The sequence below is a fragment of the Thunnus maccoyii genome, chromosome 12 (assembly GCF_910596095.1).
Source record: "Thunnus maccoyii chromosome 12, fThuMac1.1, whole genome shotgun sequence".
In the NCBI taxonomy this organism is placed as follows: Eukaryota; Metazoa; Chordata; class Actinopteri; order Scombriformes; family Scombridae; genus Thunnus; species Thunnus maccoyii.
Window position 1 is genome coordinate 29,742,268 of NC_056544.1, and position 19,816 is coordinate 29,762,083.

Here is a 19,816-nt window from a genome sequence, read left to right on the forward strand (position 1 = left end):
AATCTACTTGCATCAAGAAATCTAACTACCACTAACTGATGATTTTTATTAAATTTTCTTTTCTCTGACAGATATTTCATCTTCCGGGAAAAAAACTCATTGTCTCTGCATCAGATGTTAAATGAAAGGATAGTAAAGGGTAGGCTCAGACACGTCACAGGTACCTACCTTGACTGAAGAGGACGAGGAGTAAAGTCATAGAAACACAGATTATGAGACACATGCATGGATGCTGTATGGATCTCTGTAAGCCTGCCATGACCCCAGCAAAGTCCCGCTGCAACCACAATAAACAGAAAAACATAAACTAGATGAACTCTTGTCTCGGCTGAACATTGTTTTTATTAATCGCTCTGCGTAGGTTGGCCTCTCGTCCCTCTGCGCTGATGCGGCAGGTAAACTTGCATTAAATGGCTTCAAAAGGGTGTTGAGTTGTGTGTGAAAAGCATTTTCTGGTTCCTACACTATGATGTCATCATGCTGGACCTTGAGCTCCCTGGAGACCTGCAGAGTGTAAAGCTTCACCCCTGTCTCAGATCATTTTACTAAAAAAAACACTCAATTATGTATATTTTTGTTGGATAGAATTTTACTTGCATGTAGAAAAATATCAGGGCTGTAACTTACAATTATTTTCCTTATCAATTAATCTCCCCATTTGTTTCCTTGATTAATCAATGAGTTGTTTGGTTTATAAAATATCAGGCCAACAGTCCATAAAAAATATTACAGAAAATATTCACATTTCTGGATCTAATTTGTAACTTTTCTGTGTATTTTCTATTTTGATGTCTGTGCAGCAATTTGTAAACTTGTTTTTGAAAAGTACGATATAAATAAAGGATATTATTGTATTATTATTATCATTATTTGGTAATAAATTATCAAAATAATTTAATTCTCTATTGATCAATGAATAGATTAATTGTTGCAGCTCTTGAAAAAATATTCTATGCATGCTAAAATACATCATACAGTACAAATATCCTTCAAATATTACAAAGTTCAGAAGGTGTTAGGAGGATTTGATTGATAAATCTTCCGTTTCCTTTATTGTTCTCATTCATTTTGTAATTTTGTAATTACTTTTTTTCTTGAATTTATTTTTCTCTTGAATACAATTTACAATTTACAATTTTATTTAGCAGATGCTTTTATCCAAAGCAATGTACACTTGAGAGAATAGATAACTGATATCCTTTAAATTACTTAACTGTGCGCTTGAATCTTTATTTTTACCTGCGATTTCACAAATTTAAATTGAAAACAAAACGCAGGTAAACTAACTTTTCGTCTCACTTCTTTTGTCCATGACTCAAACTCTAAAGGCTTTCAGTCTGTCAGATAACAGACAGATTTATTTTTAAATGCTGTATTCTACTGAAATAAAACCAGCGAGCACAGCTTACCTTCTCCTTGAATCCCCCTGTAAATTGTGCCCACTATGATCCTCCAGCAGCATCAAACCTCACCCAGTGTATCACACACCTGCAGTCAGATAAGCATTACACGATGCCTGTTTTCCCCCCCTCTGAACAGCAGAGGTTGGCAGCAGACTGGCAGCTTACTGAGCTCTGTGCAAAAAAAAAAAAAAAAAGAAAGAAAAGAAAACACAGTGTCTGGCTGCAAGCTGGGCTCCCTAACCAGCTCCACTGCAAAAAATGTCAAATACTCACATAAATTGTGCTGAAATTCACCACTCTGCAGTGTAAACTTGAACTCATTCTCTCACAGTTTTCTTTTTGGTAATAGATCTGATTTATTCCTACAAAAACAATTATGCTGAATGCCTCTGTGCTAATAAATGGCTGTTGGTAAAACTAGTTAAACCAGTTGCCCATAAGGTCAGTTGGGTCATTAACTGTAGGTTAAACTGAGCAGATACAACGTAAATTTAAGGCCACGTCATGTTGATGATTATCTACTCTATGCTCAGGTGAAAGTAGGTTCAAGGATGCTTTAAAGGTAAGAAAAACCTTTCTGATGAAACTATTTGTAAGACTAGTGGAGCTTGATAAGCAGGGATGGCGGCTGGACCGTTGAGCAGGCCGTGACATTAAGACGATGCCATGGACACTTTACCCTGAGCTGATACTTATAAAGCCGAGTTAAGCTGCAGAGTATCTGCTCTTTGCCAAAGTGAGAGTAGGATTGAAAGGCAGCTTACAGGTAAGTTAGGTCAGAGCTGGTGAATGGTGTCGCCTGTCATGAGGCCCTGTAGTTTTAAGACGGCACAGGCTGATATCCACTAAAGGGCCTTTTGATAGGTCAAATCCTGGGCTTCCATAGGATTTTACTGTGTATTGATAACTGGTAACTAATAAACTGATAAATCTTGTGTGCACAAAGATTTCAGAGGTGTTGGAGCATTTCCTTTTGCGGCAAATAAATATTTTTCCATCACCAAGCAATGAAAAAGTTGTTCTTAGCCTCTGACTAACAGTCCATTATAATGATTAATGGGCAAAATACTTGTTTAAATTTTCTGTATTTCTGTAAACTCATGCGAAGGATAACAATGTCCGTTTCTGACCTACATTTGACTACATTTCTATATTTTATTCAAAGCCTTTAAATACAATATTGTAAATATTCTGAACCCATTATTGTAAAAATTACTTTTGTGTATGTAAAAAAAAATAGCTTTCAGTTAATGTTTGCTTTGAATTTTACAACTTAAATGTTTTAAAAACATTTTTCATGAAACTTGAGCTATTTATTTTTTATAATTACACCATGAATAGTTGTGATTAGAGGTATCATTTGGCCTGAAATCAATTGGCTTGTGTAATATATTTTGATTAGATTAGACACAGAACTTTTAATCTATTTAAGGACAGAATTAAACCTGTATTACCTGTCGAGAGGGACATTTTTTGCAGTGTTGGTAAATGGCCGCAATAAGCCGCTGGAGTGACATACGAGCCGTGGGGAAGATCAGTGAATAAGAGGAGTGAAAGTGAGTCTTTAATGACGGGGGGATTGGTGGGCACTTTGGTCGCCTTGGCGTTCACATTCGGACACATTCAGGCACACAGCGGCAGTTGGCAGAGGAGGAAACAAGGCTGCTTAGGGCCTGGGAACAGCCGCCACCGGGGAAAAGATACTCAGACTTCAGCTTATAATTATAACAAGAAAGAAATAAAATGGACTATGGAGGAAAGAAATAATTGGCACAAATGTTTTGTGGCTGTGATCCCACTGTGGGCTGGCGAGGAAAGGCAGTTACTGTACATGCCTTAAAAAAAAGATGCATTTCAGAAATACTAATTAAAAATTAATTTTAATAAAGGACAAGCTGCACTGAGATAAAAAAAAAAAACTTTTTTAAATGCAGCTCTAAAATTAAACCTGAGTCATCTTCTTCAAAGATGCTTCAAGTTTGGTGTTTTTATGACTTCTAAAGAGAGTAAAGAGACAAAGATGGCAGCGTGCAGGACGCAGGACATGCAGCAAAGGTACCCACCGGGAGCAATGATTATTGAAAAGAGGAATTTTAGTTAGTGGGTAAGTCCGGGTCAATTCATCCCACTTTTGGACCGCATTGTCATAGATATTAATGAGACTTGGCATGCAGATGTGGTCATATAAGAAACCCGTGGAACCAAAATTGCATGTGTCTCAGATCGCTACTACGTGGGCTAACAAAGTTTAAGCTAATTAGCGTGCCTCTGTGAGGTCATAGAGAAATAGTTCTCATATCGTTTTAAAGCTCTTTTTCAGCTCTATTTTTTACTTTCTAATATGTCAACACCAAAATTAAAGGTAACAGTGTTATGAGTGATTATAATCTTGAAAGTTGAATTGTAAAATTAAAAAAAAGGGTAAAATTTTCACCAAAGTTAGGTTATAATGTCATCAAACACCTCAAGAAAGTTCACATCACTTAATAGCGATCTGAGACTCGTGCAATTTCAGTTCCACGGGTTTCTTATATGACCAAATCCGCATGCCAAGTTTCATTAATATCTATGATGATGCGGTCCAAAAGTGTGATGAATTGACCCAGATTTACCCACGTTTACGTTGAGATATCATAATATGGCTTGAAACTGAAAATCTGAACTGTTTGTCACTGAAAAAGCTCTACCTGATGCTCTTTATACAATGTCCACACTTACATGTTTCAATTCAATACTTTATTAATAACTGGTGCAATTGAAAAGACAAAAAATAAAAAAATCAAGTAAGAATACATTTGCATATTATATCATCAAAACAAAATGTTCTAAGTGGTCGAATACAGAATAGAAATGGCAAGTTTTTTTTTTTGTTTTTTTTTTCAAACTGGAATGAGAAAAATGATGCACAGCTCTGAAGGCCACTAGTGTAAAGTTGTCCAAACTTCCCTTAAATGAAACTTAAGAACAACAAAAATGATTCAGACCCAAACAAGCTGCTGTCAGTTCGCTCACACAACTCTGTCTGTAATATCACTGTAGTTTCACATCAGTTGATTTTGTTTTGTTGATTTCCTCTTAGTATAATGACTGCATTTATACAAGAACAACAAATCTGATTTTAAACACCCTGCTCTCCTCTTTTTTTTTTTTTGTCCCTGTCCGCTTTTTGTGCTATTTTGGATTTTGTGCAGCTAGCTAACATAGCATCTGGCCCGCTAAAGTTACTGTTGTCTGTCTTTTTGCACCATCTTATGAATAACTTTCTTAGACATGGGATGTAAAATCAAAAGTCATAGAAATTGAAAATATAATCTAATATAAGCACATGTGTACAAGCACACTTGCTGTTATAGCTAACTGAAGTTAGCCAACTTTAGCAAGTTAATAAACAATGTTGTTTTTGCTAAATGTTAGCTAGAGCTAGCTACTGTTGGTGGGCCGAGATCTTATCACAATAAGCTTTTCATGTCTCTGTCACTGATCAAATATCCACTGAAAGCGTTTATGAAGTGAAGTGTCTTTAAGTAGTTTGTTCATCAGTAGCCAGATTTGTGTTTTTTTAAAAATCATTTTTCCTTGATTTTTCAGCTTAAAAGTCTATTTAAGTTGATTTAATACCGATATTGAGTTGTTTTGCTGACATTTTTTTTGTGTTTTACAGCATACTGAATACATGTTTCTGCTCATTTACGGCCGAAGGAGTAACTTTGTGGCTGTACTTTAGCAGTTTTAATCACTGTATACATCTGCCATGACTTTCTGTTAACAGATAATTCTGTCGATTTTCTGTATTTTTCTTCTCGTCAACAAATCTCATATTTGGAGCCAAACTAACAACGATCTACTAACAAGTGTTGTGTGTGTATCCAAAGCCTGATATATCTTATTCTTCTGTGCCTCCATTGTTGTCCAAAAACTATTTAAAACAGATAAATGAGTCACATTGGGACGTCTAAAAAGATTAATAAAAGCGATTTTCAGTCTCAGGATAGAAGTTCCTCTTTCCTGAGTTACAATCTTATCACTGTTATTAGACAATGGAGCCATTTCTACACAAGCTATAGTAACAGGGATGAAGGAACATGTCACCCAGTTCAGCGGTGTGGCTCATTGACATGTTTTTAATAGTTTTTGGACAACAACGGAGGTCTACAGTAAAGAGTAATAAGATATATCAGGCTTTGGATAAACACACAATACTTGTTAGTAGATCAGTTCATTCAGTTTGGATCCACACTTGAGATTTGTTGACAATAAGAAAAATATAGAAAATCGCAGCCATACGCTTTAAAGTTACTACAAAGAACTTTCATTTTGTGTTGATTTTAGCGGCCCCCTGTGGATGAATGACGACTGCATTTCCCATGAGCACCAACGCCTTGTGTCGTAAAGATCTTGGTCTGGCTAGCGCGTGCATTTGTTTTGGAAGAAAGTGAAAGAAAGACACAACTTATTTTTAATTTTAATACTATTTTTCTTTTTTAAACACTCTCTCTTTTTCTCTCAACTTTCTAAAAACGAGTCAGGAAGCTGACAATAAGCCTAAATTTACTTTTAACATTATGAAACGAAGGGAAATGTCCTCCCCTCCTCCTAGTAACGTCTTTGTACTCCCTCATGCTACAATGCTACATGTTCAGTAAACATCAGCTCCTCTGGTCTGCGTGCCGTAAATCGTTTCGTCTGATTTTGCCAACATTTTTGGAAATATGCATGTTTCCGCAGAGTCAGATGAGAAGATGGATATCAGTTTCATCTTTGTGCAACCATAGGAAAGGATGTGTTTAGCCTAGCGTAGCATAAAGCCTGGAAGTCTGGGAAACTGCTAGCTTAGCTACATCAAGAAAAAAAAAAATACACCTTCCAACAACTCCAAAACTGTATGAAAATGTTTTTTGTCCTCTATCTCAAAGTGTATCTAAAGATCATGTCTTTTTGGCAATAAATAGGCCAATCAACATTTCAGATGTTTCTCGTCTGTGTAAATGCAGCCTTCCGCACAGATATTACCAACAGCTTTGTGCTGCATTTTGACAGCCATTGCAAGAAAAAAGCATGACCCAAAATATAAAATAAATAAATAAATACATTGAAAAGAAATGTACTGTAAAAGGCCAAGGCACAAATAATTTGTAGCAATCAAAATGTCCATAAAACGACAGGTTATGTAGAATGTGTCGATCAGTGCATTGCTTGGTTACAGTGAATACAACCGTACTAAACAGAATAATCACAGCAAGCACTATTGCCCTCTTGACTACACGGATGCCATAAAGTGCTCCTTTTCACATACAGATGAGTTCACACACGGAGAATAAAGTAAAATACACACGTGTTAAGTGCACACACACACACACACACACACACACATAAGAGGGCAGAAATGTGTTGAAAATGCTTGTTTTTAGGTACATACATCCTTCATATAAAGACCAGATTATGGCTTTGAAACAGGAAGGATTCTGAATCTGAATTTTTTAAAACAGTACCCTCATGTGATACTGTACGTAGAAAACAGAAGGTTAAATTTAAAGTGTATTTCAACTCGAGTAAGCTGTTTTCCTGCAGGTTTACTGAACTGCTGCTGCACTTTGGTTCAACCAGAAATGAACATTTGAAAGATATTTTGCTCTTATTTGTGTTGTTGGTTGTTTCTACATTCAAAATAGAGAAATGTCTGCAGCAACAACTAGCACTGCTGATAGGGAACAATTAATAAAATATTGTAAATTTGTTTCATTGTTTTCATGAAACAAAAATACGTTTCAGTCCCAGAGCTTCAACAGACACTCACACGACTTTTATTTACTTTTGTAGTGCTTGAAAAGCCTCAAAAATTAGAAAAGCCTAAAATTAGTTTTTAGCTCACTGAAACAACACAGTTTACGCTTGTGTTTCAAACTGTAAACTTGGAGAAGATTTGGGGTTTTGGGCTCTTTTGGGCGCTACAACCGAATCAGAGAGTAAAGTTCAAAGTATTGAAGAATTGTTTTAGTAACATAATCATGACAAGACCAAAAAAGTTGAATAATCATGGGTGAATGTTAAACAATGACGACCTAACAGCCACTGCTAAGGACAAAATTGTGTGCAAATTACATTACATCCAACTAAAGGGAATCCGTCTCCATTTAGAATTTATACTAAAGCACCTCTTAATTGTTCAAACCAAATCATATTTTAATCTTAAAATGGTTTGTTAATATATTTAAAATGGGAAATCTAATTCATTAACTCACCAGTACAGGAGCAGCTGGAGCAGATCCGGCGTTTTGAAAATAGTCAAAATTTCAAACAAGCAGGAGAAACATGAGGAGAGACATTTAAAAGAAAAACATAAAAAATGCTGATTGTCAAATTAACAGTTAAAGGGTCATTCCCAATAAATAAGACTAGTCTCTGTACTGCTTATAATGCCAAAAACAAAACTAAAAAACAGCTTCTCTTCAAGTGTCACAGATTAAAACACATAGAAACACATTAATTACTCAAACTGGCTTTAAACATCCAATTAAAATCATCCACTGTGGTTGGAAACGGTGTCATTAAACTTCTCACATGTACATTTCCCATCGGAGGCGGAGGACAAATCAATCAGTGCAGCGGTTAACTGGAGCAGGGATGGTTCATGTTTAAATCTTCCAGTGACAAGTCATCAAGTCATTTGCAAAATGATAGAATAATATGTGGCCACAAACAGCACAAAGCCTTTACAGGAAAAATAAAACATTACAGTATCATGTCTGGGACATAAAATGTTATTTGATTAACAAAAACTCATGTGGACAAGAAATGAAATGAAACTGGAATTGTTTTTTACACTGTAAAAAGTAATGCTAGCACTCCATTTGAAATATTGAGGGGATGGATTTTGTTTACTGCAAAAAAACAAACAAACCCATTAACAAGTCATTTTTACCAGATAATTCCACGTTCCCACATCTCAGTTTTTCCTTGTTTCAAGACATTTACAGAACCGAGTTTCAGCCAAATTTGTTTTATGAAAATAGGAGAAAATTAATCAAACATGCATTAATTTGTATTGGAACACCATTTTTTTGGACTAAAAACAAGGAAAAATGAAATGTTAAGATGTTTGAATTCCTGAGAAGAAGAATAACTTCAGGTTTATGTGTTTGAGTTATTAAACAATATTAGCATTTCATCATCAGCTATGTTTGCTAGCATCACTTCTTTTTTTTTTATCCCCCCAGTGTTCCCAGTGTTGTCTTGGAAGACAATTCATTCATTTTTAACAATTTACAAAATTTTAAAAGTCTTAGTTTTAACAGTAATTTGCCGTGTAAATATAAATATACCAATGATTTTTTTTTTTTTTACTGTATATAGTTATTTCCAGTGATATTCCTAAACTGGTGCATGCCTGTAAATTTAGAGAGGAAGCAATATGAGTTTTAAATTTTGAATGGAAGCAATTTACGTGTATTTCACAGATGATTTAAAAAAAAAAAAAAAGTAGTTTCTGTAAATGTAACTTGGTTTGATGTGCGAGGCAACAAAAACACTGGAGTTAAATTAAATCTTATTGAGTCTTTATGACGTTGAGACGTTAAACTTCAACAAAATCAAAATACTGAGCAACTCCACTTTGAATGGACACAACATTAAAACTTCAAGCTGACACAAAAAAATAAGTAAGTAATCAAACAAATGAAGAGTGAAACATTCCAACCTTTTACATTTCTGTGCAGCTGAAATCATGTTGAGTCTGGATTGAGCGAATGAGCCGAAAGCATCACAAAAAGCTACAAAAAACCCCCAAAAACGATATATTACAAAAGCAAGACTGTACTGTGCACTAAGTTTTTTTTGTTGTTTTTTTAAAAAAAAAGACAAATCACCACGGAAGGAAACAGAGTTCACATTCATAAATCCTGTGTAGTTTGTTGTTTGTTTGGTGCGTGGTGACGATGAAGTGACGCTGAAACACTAAATAGAGAAAGAGTCATTCTGAAGGATGTTTTTCTTGCTTCAGAGGCACAATGAATGAATGACTACAGGGATATATCGTCATGTTTTTATACCTATACGTTGTTGTAATAATGGGTGTCTGCATCGCAAGATAATTCATTGTATAATATATAATTGAATGGGATTCAATAGCAGAAGATAAGTAATAACAGTAACTTTCATATAATAAGTTGAGTAGATAATAATAATAATAATAATAAGTGTTTGGTTCACCTTCCTCATTTCACACTGTATCTGCTTCCACAACAAGCTTCAACCTGCACAAACAGTTTGTTCAACACGCAGCTTACTGACAATACTGAGTCAGTTCATTGTAAAGCTGCAACTAAAGATCATTTTCATTATTGATGAATGCTGATGCCAGTTATTTTCTTAATTAATTGTTTGATCTACAGTGTAAAACGTCAAAAAAAACTGTGAAAAAAGGTCAAATATTAAAATCTCCCTCCACTCAAAAATGTGTTTTTCTTCTTGTTCCTTCAGTTGGATGTTGTTCTCTTCTCTTAGTCAAATAACAGGAAATGAATCAGTAATTGCTTTGATTGAATAATAATAATCAAATAATAATAAAAGCAAAAACACCAAAGATTTGCTGGTTTCCACTTCTCAGATGTGAGGATTTGAAGCATCTCTTTCAGTATTTTCTCACATTTTATAGACAAAAAAGTTTTATCAGTGAATCTATAATGAAAATAATCTTTTAGTTGCAGCCTTACATTCATCTGCTGAAAGAAAGGAAAGGAAAGTTTCTCTGTTTCTCACCTTAAATCTCAGTTTGAACCTGCAAGCAGGATTTATGACATCACAACTAGTTTGGAGCCAATCGTGGTCCAGTATTCTAGTATCCAGTATAATTTATACAAGTGTGATATGGAAACTTGAAGCCTCCAGTGCACAAACACTGAGAGACGTCTGGTATCCAAGCAGGAAAAATAGAAATTAAAAATATTTCCATACTCACTGACTCTGGATTTTTATTGAGAGAGAAGGAGTAGATGTCATTTTAAGGATTTTTAACAGTAATTTAACTTTTTTTTAATGGAAAATTCATATCAGATTCCAAGCAGAGGATTTTTAGATGTCTTAAAACATGACTGGAAGCTTTCTCTAAATTCACTGTCATGTAAGAAAAGCATCAAATTCTCCCACTTGAGGAGCTGGAACCATTAAATGTTTTGCTTTTTTTGCTTGAAAAAGGACTTAAATGATTAGTTGATTAACTAAATAGTTATACCACTTATCATAGTGGCAAAGTTACCTGCCTGAAAATGCCACCTACCTCATCTTTGATGTTCTAATCGCTATCAAACATGTATTTTTTGAATCTTGTCTTTAAATCTGAATGTTAAAATAAGCTAAATTGTTGGCTAACATGAAGATTTAAATGTCAGATGTCCTCTTGGTCACACTGCATATGTGTTGGACACTGTCTCTTGATTATGATCTCTTTTACATCCCTTTTCACTAGCTTGGTTTCCATCAAAATGTAATGTAAGTTTTAACTGAATGTCTAGAAAATCAGTTAAAGAAAATCCAATTAAATGCCTGTGTCTGTCCGCTCCTGTTGTGTGAATAGTTGGTGCTGTTAAACCATTTTATCCACACAACTACTTTTACACCTCAGACAACACTTTTTTTTGCAATTTTTCAACTTTTTTTCTGAATTTCCAGCATTTACAATCAAGTTTTTTATGCTCAAATTGAAAAAATTAATAAAAATAGGTGGAAGGAAACACCATCATTGATTGCTCTTTGCAATTTAACTGGTGATCCATGATGTATTTCTAAAAGGTCAAACTTTAAAAGGCATGGACCTAAACTAACCACATACAAAAACCAATGCAAGAGTCTGCTTTTACATCTTGCAGTGCAGACTAATGAAAACAAACTGCTCGTGCAGTCGACGCAGCTTCAAGTAAAACCTAAGAAGATCTTAAAGTTCTCGTTGAAGCCTGATGTGGAAGCCCCCCCCCCTCTCTGTAAAACCCTCCTGACTGAAGGTGCTTTAACATGCTTAAACTGTGTAAAAATCCATGTGTTTAGATATAGTTGGATGTCAGATATTACATTCAGTATCAGTGTTGTCCTAAATCTAAAGTAGTAAAATGCTGTTTCGACCTATATGTGATCATCTGTAAAGCTTTGTTTTGCAATAAGTGGAGCTCAGGCTCATGTTGTTTTAACTTTTAAGTTTCATACTTTGTAACGGACATAAGAACCTTCAGCCTTCGCAGCCGATCACTTGATTTACTTCGTGTTCCTCTCGTCTTTCCAATAAGTGAGTTTGTGTTTGTATTTGGACGTTTGAGTCTCTTGCACCGCTGCAGTGAACTTTACAGTTTTGTAAGTTGTGTTTTGTTTTTGAAGAAATTTTTAAAGAAAAAACGCGGGTAATGAAGTCGTTTCATCTTTTTAAGCTGCGTTACTATGGAGATGTGTTGTCGGACATTAAAGAAAGTAAATTAATTTTCCTGCTGCAGACGTTTCTGATCAGTTCCAAATACTTTTTTTTTCTTAAATAATTGACTGTTTATAGCTGATTTATGGATGTCTGAAGCTGACATCTTATGGTAATTGTCTAAAACTGGTGATTTGTGGGTCTTTAAATCTTATTATCGTGTATTATCTGGACTGTAATTATTTAGGAGCATCTTTTGATTTTGGAGCATTATACAAGAGCCATGCTGGGAAAAATGCTCCCAAAGTAATAATTTATACTGAGGCCTCCATAATTATTGATCCAGAAGAGTTGTTATTCTGTTATTCTGCAGCGGTTGGCATCCTCCAAGGTATTTTCATGATCACACACGTGTTTACTGTCAGTTCAGGGTCAAACTTAACGTTTAAATCCAGTATTTACACGGTGGACGTAGCGTGTAGCTCGTACAGCAAAGAAGAAGAGACAGTGCAGCCATGTTTGTAGTTCTGTTTCTGAAAAGTCGGGGAAATACTGGATTTAAACGCAAAGATGTTCTCATCTGAGGCAGACGATGAACGGCCGTATGATCATAAAAATAATAATAACAAAGGACTGTTGAGGTCACATATGTGTCTGAGGTGCAGTGGAATTTGTATTTTACAGATTTTAAGATTATAAAACACAGACGAGCTCTGCAAATAATAATAACACCAGAGCTTCATATGTCAGTAGAGAATCTGAGGATCTGAATTTGTGGGATTTTATAATAGAAAAGGTGCAGCTCAGTGCAGACTTTTCCTGCTAGAAAACCAAATCTGTGGAAAAAAAAATCCAGATACTATAATAGATTTATTGTTATTAATTGTAGACGTTTCAACATTTTCTAACTTTTGATGTGACTTTGTATTAATAGTTCAACACAACAGCAACTAAAGCTGTTTTGGGCCAAATTTGAACTGCAGCTTATATTCAAATACAGAAACATTTGTGGTTGTTTGATCCTGTTTTTGTATAAGTTTGTATGTAGTAGAGAGCTTCCAAAGGCCCGTAAAGATAATATGTTGTGTTTTTTTTTGTTATTATCTTGCGCATCTTTCAGGATTTCTGGTTAGTGTTACGGTTAGAAATTTTAGTCAAGATTTCGTTTTGATATTATAAATGTTTTGATCATCTATCGGAGAACTGATGAACTGAAGTCGAGACGCTTCAGCTAGAAACGTTTTTAAAATTAAAGGTGTCCGTGTGGTCTATATCCCTGAATTCATGTGCCAACAAAGCAGCAGAGATTTAGTGTTTCAAATTTTCAGATTTCTTTTTTTTTTTTTCAAGTGGAAAGTTTGTATGCATAAAGTGGTGACATACGACTCAAGAGCACAGTGGTGACAGAACAAAAAAAAAACAAACAACAAAAACAACAACAAAAACGATGATGATGATGAGATCCTCGAAGATTTTACAGCACAACGTGAGAAAAACACGACTGTCGAACTAACCAGTGTTTTGTTACCCAAGTCCCTCTCTCTCTCTCTCTCTCTCTCTCTCTCTCTCTCTCTCTCTCTCTCTCTCGCTCTCTCTCTCTCTCTCTCTCTCTCACACACACACACACACACACTCGCCAAACAACATACAAAACAAAGAGACAGGAGACTTTTGGTTCCAGTATCACCCTCCGACCGTCGCCCCCCCCTAGGATGGTGCACTATCATGCAAACCATGCAAAAAACAATGAAAATGTATTCATATAAAAAAATAAGTGTTACAAAATGGCATAGCAAGTATATGTATCCATTCAATCTCATTTTCCGTTTCCTGATATCCTGAACTTTGCAGTGTCTACACTAAAAATCGCATGCGTTACATGCAGTGCGGTTGGCTTTGCAGCGATAAAGCTTTTGGGTGTATATAGTATGTATATTAATGTTCTTTTTTTTTTAATTTGAGCTAAATTTTTGCGAAGAGTGCGCTGTACAGAGTTTTACTTTACAAACTGTCTGGTTTCCCTTTTTTTTTTCCTGGGCAGTCGATGCCATGGCTCTCTGTCTGGACGGCGGTCGGTTGCTGAGATCGGCCTCTCGATGACCTCGCTCGCGACCTTGCAGCATCAAGGCGGATTACAGTAGACCCACCTTTACTCCTAATGGTTCGGTCCAGAGGTGTGGCTTTGACCCAAACTGGTTTGGGTTTAGAGGCATGGGTTGGATTTTAAGGTCTTAACTCAAGAGTCGTGGATTTCTGTGTGGTCACAGACGAGCTCGCCTCCTCTCAGGGCGGCGTGTTCCACACAGCGTCACCGAATCCCTCCCCCGTGGAGGAGAGCGGCAGGGGCCCCCCGCTAGGCGTGAAGGGGTCCGTGTCCGTGTCTGTCTCCCCCTCCGCCAGGTAGCTCGGTCTGGCTCTCGTCCAGCTGGCGTCCCCGGTTGCCACCATCGATAAGTTCACCCCTTCCTCCCCTTCCCGCTCCCCAGAGATGCTGAACCCGCTGGGCGAGCGCTCCAGCTCCTCGTGGTTCACCGAGAGCATGGAGAGTGGCGAGTCGCCCCCCCGCCCCCCTGTGGTCCTGCCCAGCCCCGCTGATAAGTCCTGCAGGGAGCTGATGGGCAACACGGTGGGACGCTCGGTGTAGGTGGGGATGGCGGCCGGAGGGTGGCGTTGGTGGAGGTGTGATGGCGGCGGTTGGTGATCAGGAGGTAAGCGGCCTCCTCCGGCCAACGCCGCCGCCTCCCCTCCTCCTCTGTCCCCCCTGCCATAATACGGGTTGACCTTGCTGACAGGCACCTGGTACGACATGTGTGGGAACGCCTCGGCGTAGTTGAAGAAAACCCGTCGGATCTCGCCGCCCCCTGTAGGGTCGCAGGTCTCCAGGGTCATGTGGGCACCGCCGGCAGAGTCCACCTGCAGGTGCTCGGTGTGTTGGATGTGCATGTCCACCAAGAAGTCCAACTTCTTCTCCATGTCCTCCACCTGAGACAGAGAGACATCACGCCAGCAGCTCAGAGACGTCAAACTGTTTCTAACCAACATCTTCATCATCACCTGCAGCTCTACTGAGCCTTTGTGCCTGTTTCAGTTCATTGTTTGGTCTTTGTGACCCCCAACGTTACTGTTTTGGTTCAGTCTCAGTGGTTCATCAGCTCTGATAAATCCACATCTGCCCAACACCAAACACACAAACAACTGGTGAACATAGTGGAGCTTTTCATTCATCAGGTGGACGCAAACATATCACGATATTATGTTGGTTTGTTGAATTTGTGAACACATTCGCCATATGAACTTTAGACGGTGATAATATGTCAGTCGTTTTTACAGTTTGTTGCGCTAAATGGCCATGAATGCATGTTTAACAGTTTCTAATATTCTCAGTCTGGCTTCATGGTTGAATTTTTGTTTTAAAAAGCTAACAAGCTCCTGTCCTCACGATGACACAACAAAATTCAGCTGTGCATTCACATGAAACAGACGGAGAAGCTCATTAATGTATTGATTATATAGCTGACAGATAAAATACATGTTAAACACTTTCAAACTGCCTTAAGTGTATTGATCTTGCTACATAAATAAACTTGAGCCAATATGACTGGACTAACTTGTGGTAACATGCTAGCATGCTGTTAGCATTAGCTTGATACCAGTCGGCTAACTAGCTTGGTTGCTAACCAGACAAAAAGTTAAAATGGTCAAAACAAAGGAACTTATTTGTTACATCCAGTCACCAGCTCATAACTGACTGCAGACCATGTCACATCTGTTTTGTGGAGCAGTTTATACAGAATATTAAACTGGGATTATATAGCTGACAGACAAAATACATGTAAAACACTTTCAAACTGCCTTAAGTGTCAGAATCTTGCTACATAAATAAACTTAAGCCAATACGGCTGGACTAACTTGCGGTAACATGCTAGCATGCTGTTGGCATTAGCTTGATACCAGTCGGCTAACTAGCTTGGTTGCTAACCAGACCAAAAGTTAAAATGGTCAAAACGAAGGAATGTATTTGTCACATCTGTTTTGTGGAGCAGTTTATACAGAATATTATACTGGATTATGTGACACATCCGGACTCTCTGGTTCACTTTATTTCTTCAAAAGCTCTGTAAAGATATTTTCTTTTTATTTGTTTTCTCCTTCACTGTAAATAAATATTGTAATAATGCTGCAAGTATAGATACTGTTGTATGTATGCAAATGTAAATCTACTTTGTGCACTACTGCAGTTGTAAATTTACGACGTCTCTTGCCAGCGTTGCAAATTTACATGTTAAAGTCACCAAATTTGAGCTCCACACGACAACAAATTTAGTGCCACAAATCTCTGCCTCATCAGCAGATTATCAACTATTATTTGTGCAACATGAATGTCTGTAACTGAAGCAGCACTGTGGGGCTGCCTGTCTGTTTGTGTTCAGGTGTGTTTTTTTGGTCTCAGGTACAAATACATGAGATAAAAATGCATAATAGCATTTTTTTTATCCTCACCTGTCTCTCCACCCTGACAAATCTACCCATCATGCTTTGGTCTTCAGCATCTGGCATGGAGGCGGCTTTGGCTAGGTAGGACTCATGCCTGGAACACAGGGACACTGAGTAGACGTGGACTGCACACACATTTGTTTAGAGTAAATGAACAAAAGATTCACCTGGACAGTGTAACCGTAACTGTTATTTTAGAAAAATGTTCATTGCTACAGAAAACGGTGTACGAATTAAACCAGAATATCTCAAGTCTATGTTATAATAATTAAAAATGAAAACATACTGAAGGAAGGAGATGCAACCAGATAACTTTATGGTAACAATGAGGTCAAAATAATTACTAGCATTATTTTAGCAGCTTTATTAGTATTTTTTCAGTGTTATGTTGCAATATAATTATCATTTCTTGTATTGTCAGTGTGATGTACCTGGGTGACTGATTGGGCGGGTAGGCAAAGGGTGTTTTCTGAGTTTTCTTGTGTTTGGGGGTGAGGGGGGGTCCAGGGGCAAGAATCATGTCGATCCTTAAAGGAAGAGAAACAGGTTGAGCTCAAAGAACAGAAGACAGAAGATTCACTGACAGTAGGTGCTTTCCATTTAGTTAAAGATGCTTCCTCCGACGTCACTCCTCCGTGACCCGGTAATCGATCGTGGTCGGCCATCATTGAGGATTTTCCAATCACTTAAATGAGTCGGATGAGACGAGGAGCTTTGAGCAAAGAGTCACAGGTGTATCCTGGACTTTATTGATTGGTCAGCTGATGTGACGGGACAGTAAAAGGTACAGCCGGGCTGTAGTGTAACGAGAAGCATCTACCACGGCTTGAGGTACCTTAAAGTGTCACCAATGGCCACTAGATGCTCCAACTGACTCCCCTTCAAAATCCTCAACTTCTCTCTAGAAAAACTAAGTCAATAGTCAAGTTTAAGCGAGTCATTCTGGTCTCAATCTCTAAATTCAAACCCTCTAATAAGTGTGCTGCTGGTCATTTTGGAAATTATTGCTACGTTAATAAGATTTGAAGACTTATAGTAGCTTTGATGTCTGCCATGTAGGCGTTGATTGACAGCTGTGATTGACGGTTGGCTCACCTGCTGCTCTGCCCGGCTCCTGGACTCGCTCCAAACTCAGTTTCAAATATTAATTTTGGACTCAATTTTTTATTAATAAAATAGAACGTAAATATCTGTTTGAAATCAGAGAAAAAACATGATATGAGTCCATTTATGCAAGTTATGTTAACAAATGTTTTTCTGATGTTTATTTCTTTTTGTGTTGTGTCTTTGCTTTGCATTCTACTACTTTTGCTTGGTCTGTCAGAGCACTTTGTAAACTTTTTTTAAAGGTGCTATATAAATAAAGATGTTATCAAATACATAGTAAATATTGTGAACTTTTTGCAGAGTCGGGCTCTTTATGTGTGTATGTGTGCACATGAAAGAGAAAAGAGAGAATCCCTACCAAAGTTAAAACCAAACCTACACCCTTGCTTTCAATAATAATCACATTTTTAATAGTTTATTTGTGTTTGACGTTGCAATAGATCCATAATCAGTGTTGGAGCAGCAGTTATCAGGTGTTCTCTATTTAATCTGTGTCTGTACACGTTTGCCCGTTGAGTTGCTGCGCGTCATGAGTAATCGCTGTCACCTCTAAACGAGGCTGGAGAAATCGAGGACGTCTCGTTTTGGTAATTAAATTCCTCTGTCGAGACACGAGCGAGGGAAGTGAGGAGCCATGTTAACTGAATGGAAAGCACCCAGCGTAGAAAACCAAAAATAATCCAGAACTGAAAAAGTTCCTCACCTTGTCTGGAGGTATTTAATTCTACAGAGCATGTCCAGGTGTCCAGCAGAGTACTGCTCGATCACGTCTTTGACATCATAAGGCCTCAGAGTCTCCTTAAACCGCTTCTTGTTCAAGAGGAATTGCATGATCCTGTCAGATAAAAGAAATATATTCAACAGTTTGGACATTAAGATAACATCCTAAAAAGAATCCTTTTTACCAAAACGCAACATGGAAAGAATCAAAATGGTAATTGTTGGTTTTAGAGACTAATGTCCTGTTTCAACTTTATTGTGTTGTTGCTACAGTATTAATAACATAGAACAAACAACATAAAGAAAATAATAATAATAAGAGTTAAATTGAAAAAGGTTTGCAGCCTCTTAACATCCACACTTTTTTTTTTTTTTTGGAATTTTTGCCTATGTGGCATATCCAAATGGAGAAGCTTACAACAGAAGAACTGTAAGTCCAACATTCATGTATTAGGCTTCATTTGAAAGGTAACATTTTCTAGTTTCTGTAAATGTGCTTGTTTAGCATGTGGCTAAAACACAACCAAAACTACATCAGTTCAAATATGGTTCAAAAAAGTGTTTTTGGTCCTCGTCTATAATGAGTCATATATGAACAATAACTGGGACATGCTTGATGCCAGAACTATGCAGACATATCACCAAATACCTTCTACATCTTGTCAACCACACCTGTAAGAAATTCAAGACCTCTAGACCTGACCTTATCAGAGCTTTTAGTTTGTGGTGTCACTGATGTCCCCAAACTTCTCCAAAACGTCTCCAAGTGGCCAAATTGTGCCAATTGCTTTTATTCATTACTGTGTGATGCGAATCCGCTTACAACTGGCTTACGACCTGGTGGATGTCGAAAGATTAAGCCTTTTTAAAAAGAGTCTGTGCTGCCCTCAGATGTTTGAAAGGTCCATTATGGTGCAGAGTTTAGTACTGAAGGCCTGCTGGCTGCCAGCAGATCTGAGGGTGCAGGTGGAGGTTTGTGGTGTGATTACATATCCATTGATGGATTTGTATGAGAGATCCAAACTATTTAGTTGTATATGAAAGTCATTTCTAGCAGACAGGGTTGTACTGTCACCAGGATCAGAGGTAATTAAAGGCAGATTGGAAGAAACTGTCTTGATCAAACCCAACAGCTTCCAGTTTATTTAAAGTCTCTCGACCTCCAGACCTCCCAGCCGCCCACACAGCTTCCTCTTTTTGTCCCTCGGAGCTCCCGTTTTCAGTCGACTTGAACCCGACTCTTCCCAGAGTCAGCGGCTGCTGCTCAAGCATCAGTGTTTGGCAGAAAGTCTTGCGTCCCCTGAAACTAAAAACCCTCCGGGTCTGAACATCCCATTCAGAGACCCATTCAGCCCCGAAATAATGGCGTGGAAGGAAGCAGCACTTTCACAGGGTTAATCACTCATCTCGCAGACCCTCACGCTAGATTGAGTTCCTGCATTATGTCAGCTGTGTGGCCTATAGATTTACCAGCACAGTCAGCATGTGTGTCACACTGGTCACCTCGCTGCACCAAACATCCATAATCTGAGGACCAACTGTACTCTGTACTGAAAATTGGCTCTGATATATCTTAAATAATCAATTTTCTACTTAGTTCAAAAAACAAGGTTCTGTTTCTGTTTTTTGTTTTTTGTAAAAAAAATTACAGACTTTATAAAAACTGCACCCATCTGCACATAAAAGTACCCATTTCTTTGAT

The 19,816-nt window shown here is 37.6% G+C and overlaps 2 protein-coding genes across 4 annotated transcripts in view; both read right to left on the bottom strand.

Moving 5' to 3' along the window:
• The window catches only part of LOC121907929 (HERV-H LTR-associating protein 1), a 67,508-nt gene extending 67,204 nt beyond the window's left edge, over positions 1 to 304 (bottom strand). For all 3 annotated transcript variants that reach the window (XM_042427488.1, XM_042427486.1, XM_042427489.1), the window contains exon 1: positions 169 to 304. In XM_042427488.1, coding sequence (XP_042283422.1) covers positions 169 to 304 — 136 coding nt within the window. The remainder of the gene's footprint in view (positions 1 to 168) is intronic.
• Positions 305 to 13,379: 13,075 nt separating this feature from the next.
• The window catches only part of kcnq3 (potassium voltage-gated channel, KQT-like subfamily, member 3), a 119,379-nt gene continuing 112,942 nt past the window's right edge, over positions 13,380 to 19,816 (bottom strand). Inside the window, exons 12-15 of the mRNA XM_042428493.1 lie at positions 18,098 to 18,229; positions 16,719 to 16,814; positions 16,294 to 16,381; positions 13,380 to 14,775 (exon numbers count right to left, since the gene is read on the bottom strand). Coding sequence (XP_042284427.1) covers positions 14,077 to 14,775; positions 16,294 to 16,381; positions 16,719 to 16,814; positions 18,098 to 18,229 — 1,015 coding nt within the window. The 3' untranslated portion in view covers positions 13,380 to 14,076. The remainder of the gene's footprint in view (positions 14,776 to 16,293; positions 16,382 to 16,718; positions 16,815 to 18,097; positions 18,230 to 19,816) is intronic.